The following is an 8,307-nucleotide window of genomic DNA, read 5'->3' as shown; positions in this document are numbered from 1 at the left end:
TAGCTTAAACAAATAAGGAAATTTATTGAATCCAATAACAAAAAATCCAAAGGTTAAACAGCTATGAAAACAACATAATTAGAGCCCTAGTTCCACTCTCTGCAACTCATTTGGCTCAGACCTTGTGTATTGGTTTTGTCCTCGGTCTGGCTGCTCTCATGGCCCCAATATGTCCTCAGTCTTAAGACAAAACAACATCCAAAGGGAAAATCTCCCATATCTTTGTTTTCTAAGACAAGGAAAACTTCACCCCAAATTCCCAAATGTCTCTTTCAATCTCCATTATCTTCAGATGTCTCTGACATCTCATTGGCCAGAATGATGTCACATGTCCAAGCCTACACTAATCACTGGATGAAGAGAAAAGACCAATATGATTGGTCCACACCAATTAACACTCACCTGTGGGGCTGGAGTTAAGTCTAGAATTCTCAGAGCACAGGGACCCAATTAGATACTACTAGAAAGGAGGAAGGTTAGGCTACCAAGAATATATGCAGCACAGATTTCAAAACCAATAAAACTTTCTACCAGAAGCAACAGAAGTCTGTGAAGAGCACATACGAAGAATGAGAAAAAAAAATACCCAGTCATGCTTAAAACATGATAGTGAAACAATAGACTGGCAAGCCTCAGAGATAAAGAAAATCCAGAGACTGTTTAGGGCTGACAGGTCTAGAATTATTTGTGTATTAAGAGGCACATAAACTGTTGTCTTTTGTCTAACCACCATAGAAAGGGAATCTGATAGGGCAAAAATCACTGGGACTCACATATGTACTTAAATAGGAAAATAACAAGTCTTCCACATATTAATTTAAACCAAAGGGACTTCTGCAGGCAGGCAAAGGATACATGGAAGGAGGGAATAGCCTGGAGAATCAAAATGTCTGGACAAGACAGTTCAGGAGTAATCTTTGTCCATAGGTTACAGAAAACACTTGAAATGTGGTTTCACCAGAAGAACACTCCCCCCAGCTTTCATTTGTTATGAAGATTATGAAGGAAAAGCAGGTGGGGCAAACCATGCTGTTGGGCAATTCAATAGCCCTTGTTAGTAATGGATCTCATTTTTGTTCACTGTCCACCAAATGGACATGTTCTTCAATGGATGCTTGGCTCATCTCCATACCCATGGGTAGTAAGTCTTGATTGTCTAAGATGTTATGGTGGTCTCATTTCCCATGCCTGTGATTGTTTTAGGCATGAACATGGGATAATTTTTGGCCCATAGACTATCAAGCAAAATAAAACAGAAATAATAGACCCACTCCTGGCCACATTTTGATGGACTCTCAGAACACTAAGAACAAACAGAAAATTGTAAAAAGCTTTCAAAGAAAGAAGGAAAAAACCCACAAAGGAGTAATAATCAGACTTCTCATTGGGGATGCATTTATTTTAAAGAAACAGAAATTGATGAACCAGATTTGACTGATAACCAAACCAAAAGCTATTCTTAGAAAAGATCACTAAAATAGACAAGTATTTGGTGAGTCAAACTAAGAGGAAAAGGAGATAGCATGTAAATAAACAACAAAGGCACTTGATTAAATTCAATCCCATTCCTGATTGAAATTGTAATAAGAAATATATTTGGGGAATAAAAAGAAGCATCCTATTCTAAAAAAAAAAATTAAAGTATCAACTGGAAATCTATAGCAAGCATTACACTTGCCAAAATAAAAAGACCAGAGCACTGAGGGAAAATAATTGTTAACATCAAATTCTATATGAAGAATTCAGATGACAGTCTGATCCCTCCATTGCAAATTTTTCATGCAACGAAGTTGTGAAGAACCAGGTCAGTTGGTAATCAACTTGTAAAGAGACCACGTCATGGAATGACCCACAATCTGGATTTGTTTGACTATTTTTGTAAGTGCCATTTAATTTGTTTTCTAGCCACCACAGTAATTAGACATTTGATCTACAGGCTTGATTAAGTTCAAATTCAACAGTGTTGTTAGAGGTAGTTCTGGGTACTATACCTTACATCTCATCATGAAACACATAACATCAAATTGACCATTTTTAGAGATGCCAACTTTGATAGGAAAGTTGAGGTGGTGGCAATACCTGGGCCCAAGATATCCCTAACAGGGGTACAAAAGATTCAGTTTGCATTGATATAGCAACATTTCCTGGTGTATATAAACTAATATTCAATTTACAAAAATTCAAAGTACATACAAATTTGTCATAAATACTTCAGAGGCACCTATGCCCTGATCCTTTGATTTCGTCCAGTTTTCTTGCAGTTCATTCAAGATGATTGTGAATATAGAGAAATCAGAAGGGCCCCTCTCCACACCACATCCCTGCCTTATCCTCCTCCATCTCAGCCTCAGCGCTTGCTCAGAGCTCACTTCTGGTTTGAGTGAGGTGTTGCCTGAAGAATTTCTGGATCTCTCCCCAGGCGTGCTCCTGCGCTGCAGCATGCGCAGCGGGGTCCCCTCCCCAGAGCAGGGGTTGAGAAAAGGAGTAATTATAGGAAAGGGAAATAGGGTTATTAAGGGGAGCGGAAATGGGGTAAATACGGGATGCGTAGCACAGGGGTGCATAGGGCGGCTCTAGAAGGTGGCCTGCCCCTGGGTAGAGCAGCATCCTTCCATTGCTTCTCCCATGGCTCTTCAGCTGCTCCAGGGCCTGCTTAGCATATTCTTTGCTATTGACCGATTGGTCATCCTCTCCTATAATGAAGAGGATCTGACCCTGGGCCTTTTCAATAGGAAACACGCTCCGCTGATTCAGCTTCTCCCTGGGGTCCCCCCTGTAGCGGAGGAGGCTCACAGCCCCTGAGACGTGCACCTGCATACGCTCCAGAAACGAGGGAATGGGTGACATAACCAGACCCCTGTACCTGAACGGAAAGTCATAGAGGGCAGTAGGCCCATTGATGCAGACGGTGGCGACCACCTGCTTCAGGAAGCAGGCCATGGCCAGCCCAATCTCTGCACCTTTGCACACGGAAAGCACTCCGATGCCTGTCCCTCGGATCTGAAACACAAAATGAAGGGAACCCATGGCAGGCCATCCACTGAGAAGCCGGGCCACAGGCCACTAGCTAGTATGACGGCCATTAGAACAAGTGAGGAGGGAGTCCTGGCACTCGGGGTCACCAGCTTTTGCAACTGTGAACACTACCCACCTCCCCTCTCTAAGCCTATTGTCTTGTGGGGATGATAGTATTACCTACCTTGCAGGATTCTTATTAAGGCTCAAGGGAAACAATAGAAATAAACACTCTTTATCAAAGGCAGAGTTCTGTAAAAGCCCAAAGGATCTAATACACCAGCAACAATCTACATCCTAAAAGCAGAGGCAGGTGAGCTTTCTGAAGAATCAAATTCTTCTCTCCAGCTAGGAAAAGAGGTTTCCTGGGTTCTTTCAAATAATATCTCAGTGTCATTCCTATTTAAGTAGCATTTTACAGCTACAGAGGTTTTGCACGTCCATTAACCCAAAGGCTAATCCTAATGAGAAAAGACTTGAATTCTACCGACAGGTGAATTTAAGGACCCAGTCCAACAGGAAAAGCAGTAGGTCAGAGGAGTGGGTCCTTCCTTCTATTGTAGGCTGAGGGAGCAGAGGGGAGGAAAGGGTCTGAGAGACAAGGGAGGAAAGGGCCAGCATTCTGGATAGGCAACAGCAAAGACATAGCCTCTGGTAAATGATTTTGCTCACAATTGTATTCCCAACACCCTTCTGTCATCAGAATCACCTGGTAAAACATTGAAGCACCATCGTAAATGAAAAGGAAACACTTTAAGTGCAATAAGTCTTGGCTTTCTGCCCATTGAAAATAATCATAATATATCCACCCTTTTTTTTCTTGTCTTCTTCATGCCAGTAAGCACTAAGCTGATCTCCAATCAATCCCAGAGTCCCCTAAGGCAGATATGAGCATCAATCCTACAAGGTAGATAATAGCATTCCCATTTTAACTGTAAACTGTTGTACTATGACCAGGTTTGAACAGACTGGTAAAATGATCAGAACAGACATCGGAGATTTTTTTTTTTTTTTTGTCTTTTGCTATAAGGTTACAAGGTAAAATGAAAAAAATTTTAATACCTTGGGATGAGCTAGTAGCAAGTTGGCAGCTTCCTCAAAATATTCCAGGTCCACCTCCTGCATGTGCTTGGGCAGGTCTTCATAGGCAAAGTATGCTAATGCCAGGACTGCAAAGCCATGGGCAGCCAGCAGGCTGGCTCGGAATTCAATTAGACCCCCTATGCCCCCAAACATATCCACGATTCCTGGGAAAGGGCCTTCCCCTGAGAACAGCAAAGAGAGGAGAGAATGAGATTAGAAAGAGGGAGAAGAGGGTCAAGCAGAGAGCACAGGCAGAGCAAAATGAATTCCACCTTCACACACAAACACACAAGGGCAAGTTTGTTTTAATAGATCGTGGGACATACTAGTCCTCCAATACGTTGATGCCCTTTGATTTTGTCTTTATGTCCATCAACACTGTTTTCTCCACCACCGAAGACCAGTCTCACCTGGAGGGAGAAAAAGAGCTCCCCGCACGCGGCCTTCTCGGATGGGCACCCGCTGCGTCCCAGGGCTGCTGAACCAGCGCTGCACCACCTGGCTGGCCCGGGGCTGAGCCGTGGCTGAATCCTGGGAGCAAACTGAGTCGTATAAGTCCAGAGTGACCAAAAAGGGGCTGTTCACATCCCTCTTAAGCAGCCTCCCAAAAGGCCTGTCAGGCTTCATAGACCAGAAGAGGCCCATGGGATGGACCCCCACATAGTCGCCTCCAACTGCAGGAGCCTGCTTCAGGTCCAGCTCACCAGCCTCGTCAGCCCTGTAGAAGGCTTTGGACCGGTACAGGTGTCCCTTCTCATCCTTCAGAGATGCCGCGAGGGTCACCAGCTGCAAAGGAGGCAGGCCTGTCGCTCGGATGTGCACGGGCTCATCAGAAAGCGCACTGGCTGGGGTGGCCGTCAGCTGGAACATTGGCGACTTCCCTGCAGCGGAAGAGGAGGCTTTGCATTGGAGAAAATTCCAAGGGAAAGGCCCAGACCAGGCTTGTGTGAGGTCCAGCCAAGTTAGATTTCTGGAGACGGCACAAGGTCTGCTGAACATTTCGAGGAGGGCGAGGAAACTGTGCAGAGTGCCCAGTATTCTCATTTAAATAGGAGGAAGCAGGTTAAGTGACACGTCAAAGTCTCATAAATAATTAATAGTAGAACTGGAAATTCAAGCTGGGTCTGGCACCACTGTCTCCTGTCTTATCCATTATATAACAGTGTGTTAAATCTTAGTTGTGTGGCTTTAAGACAGTTGAGCTTTAATTCCTCAGTGGAGATAATATCCATGGGACCAATTTCACAGGGTGTTTACTGGAACCCAAAGGTGCATGAGGAAGGGCTTAGAGGACGACCAGTGCTGATTTTCTGCCCCCAGCCTACCTGGGCTACAGGCACATAAACAGAAAATATACTGTGGTGCGTTTACTTTCTGTCTCTAAGCTCTCCCTGCCCTTGTAAATCTGACCTCCCGCTTTTTCACAGTTCCTATTATTGGTTCCTTTTAAGGGAAAATAAAACTTTATGATCTTGTCTCTATGTTTGTAGTAAAGAAACTATAATGTATATTTGATCAGCCATTTCTTACTCTGCTCAATTATGAGGAAAATTTGGCGTGTTCCTTTCTTACCTTCCTACCTTCCTTTTCTTCTTTCCTCCTTTCTTTCTTCCTTTCTTTCTTTCTCCCTTTCTTTCTTTCTTTCTTTCTTTCTTTCTTTCTTTCTTTCTTTCTTTCTTTCTTTCTTTCTTCCTGTCTCCCTTTCTCTCCTTCCTTCCTTTTTTCAAATCCACATTTCTCAAAGGATTTGAACCTATTTACAGACAAACAAATACAGAGTAAAATAAAAATAAAATAGGGACCTGGGAAAATATGAAGTAGAATCAGAGGCATCGATAAAAGAAAACCTGGAGCATGAAAAGTAGAGCATTTTGTGGGCTGTGAGTTTGGCACTGACGTCGGGAAAACCGAAGGAGAAAAGGCAACCCAACCTGGTCAGCGTTGTTCTAATTATTCTCGTAGAAACAGTTACCACTTCCTCAGGGGGAAAAAAGAGTGAGGTCTTCCCAAAATTTAGCTCTGAAAAAAAAAAATTATTCTATGAGACTCTGACACAGGTATGCAGTGTGGGGGATTTTCCAGTAATATCTTCTCACACATTGTAGCAGTAGGTGTCCCCTCAAAAAGTTTGATTCTCCAAGGGATCCTTAATTTTTTACGGGGGAATATGAATTCAAGACTTTCAAGGCTAGATTTGTGAGTAGAAAAGCCTTGAGGAAATAAACTGAAAGAGACAGAAAAGAGGCTCTTGGTGTCCAGTCCTTCACTGTGGAAAGAGAGTCATTGGAGGAAGGCGATGGTCAAGAGGAAAGTGCCTTTCTGCACTTTTTTTAATGTGATTTTCTTCAAAGACCTCATTCCCTCCCAACCTGATCTCCTATCAACAACCGGCATTACTGGTCATGGTGTGTAAACCTAAAGCCTTGGACCATTTGAGTTAATTGAATAATTGTAAATGTTTTTCCTCAATACCCAAAAAGTTCTTAACAGGAGATGGTGGCATCAGTTCAGACTTCATGGGTCTTTCATTCGTGTTAGTGAGATGGGACAATCATTTTAAAAATCCCATGTCCCATGTAGCATTTTGATGCTCTGTGGGTATTTTCTGATCTGATCCTTCCTGCAAGCCTCTATATCTACTGTTTCCTTTGTCTCCCCCAAAAGAGATCATAAAGAAGGGACCAGTGATTTCCCCTATTTTAAAAATCCATTCCCAGGTCTTCTTGTTCTTTTCTTTCTCAAAATTCTATACAAAGTATTGACTCTAACAGATTTTATTTTCAAGTTGAATTAATTTGAATTGTTTTCGTACCCACTCTCCAGCAGGCATCCCGCCTCTGTTCTGATCCCCCAACTGGGCTAAAAACTTCTCAAGGACAGGAACAATAGGCTAAAACTTTAAGGATCCTATTAATACTCATGCTTCATACCATATACATGCTTGGGAGCTATGAGATTCATAATAACACCAGAAATGTAATAAAAGTACTCTACTTAAATAGTGCTTTTGTAATAATATAAGATGTTGAGATTTCTTCCCCAAGACCTGATTCCCCTTTATCTGAGAATTGCACCCCCAAAAGCCCAGAAAATAACTCTCAGTACCTATGTTTATACCATGTGACCTCAACCCTGGGGTCATTGTGATTGGATCAGGTCCAGATACATGATTCAAGACTTGCCCGGGTTGTTCTTCTCCCACCAATTTAGAATTGAAACTCAGAAATCACTGGTCACTCTATCAGGGTCAGGACAAAAGGTGAGGCAAAAGGGCACCTAGGTAGCAAAATGTATTGGCATTGCCAAGCCCCCCAAATTCTGAAAGTTTGGATCCCAGGAGCCTCTTTTGCCTCATCCTAGTCCTGGTCCTGGACTCTTTGTATGTGGCTAACTTCCCAACATTCAGAAGCTATACCCAGATAATCACAGAAAGCCTGTTTTGGGGTGGATGGAGTGTGGGAGCTGAGGAGAGTGGGACAGAGATTGTTTTTACCTTGAGAAACCCCTGTTCCAGGACAGCACAGCACTTTGCACCTCACTCCCCCAGCCCTTCAGGGCAGAGCTGCAGGCTCTAGGACCATTTTGCTGCAGGCCAGAGCAGCTTCTCACCACAGGCTATGTCCCAGCTGTGTGGAAGTCATCAGGCTCCTTTTGTTTCAGAGCTGCCCTTTGGGGTGCGAGACAAAGACCCCAGGAGCGGAGAGCTGGCACATTTAGCTACACTAGTAAGTAATAGGTTGTCTGAATCTAAACAGGGCTTATTATTTCTTTATCAGCTACATCTCTCCATTTTAGTCACATGCAGCTAATCAAATTTCAGTTCATTAAAAATAAAATTTAAAAGTTTGCAGCCGGGAAGGGCAGAGTTCCCCTGGAAAGGTAAAAACCAGGGATCTGGGCAGGAAAATTTGCCATATCTCTGAGCCCAGAGGGTCAATGGGAAACCTGGCAGCAGCACACAGCCGTGTCCCTTGGGACAGGTACAGCTTTTGACGGGGAAAAGGAAATCCGCAGGACTGTTGGCATGGGGATTTGAGATCTGGGTTCCATAATTACGGAGGACTGAGCCCACAGGGGGCAGCCTGAAGCCCTGACCAGACCACGCGGTGCCGGTGGTCACTTATATTGGGGTTATCGGAGTCGTGAGTAATTCATGCTTTGTTCCTTTTGGGTCATGCCTTGTTAAGGTGAATTTTATCCTGTCTGGCT

General features: G+C 43.5%; 1 protein-coding gene across 1 annotated transcript; it reads right to left on the bottom strand.

The window, feature by feature from the left end:
- On the bottom strand, positions 1-5,707 carry LOC118667244 (acyl-coenzyme A amino acid N-acyltransferase 2-like). Its single transcript, XM_036330181.1, has 3 exons — positions 4,509-5,707; positions 4,078-4,280; positions 1-3,000 (listed from the first exon to the last, which is right to left on the bottom strand). Exons 1-3 carry the CDS (start codon positions 5,140-5,142, stop codon positions 2,359-2,361), a joined length of 1,479 nt encoding a protein of 492 aa, XP_036186074.1. The 5' UTR covers positions 5,143-5,707; the 3' UTR covers positions 1-2,358.
- Positions 5,708-8,307: the final 2,600 nt, after the last annotated feature.

This window comes from Myotis myotis, unplaced genomic scaffold (genome assembly GCF_014108235.1).
Source record: "Myotis myotis isolate mMyoMyo1 unplaced genomic scaffold, mMyoMyo1.p scaffold_m19_p_12, whole genome shotgun sequence".
NCBI classification, from domain to species: Eukaryota; Metazoa; Chordata; class Mammalia; order Chiroptera; family Vespertilionidae; genus Myotis; species Myotis myotis.
The sequence above is the reverse complement of the archived record's forward strand: the minus strand, read 5'-3'. Positions and strand labels throughout refer to the sequence as shown.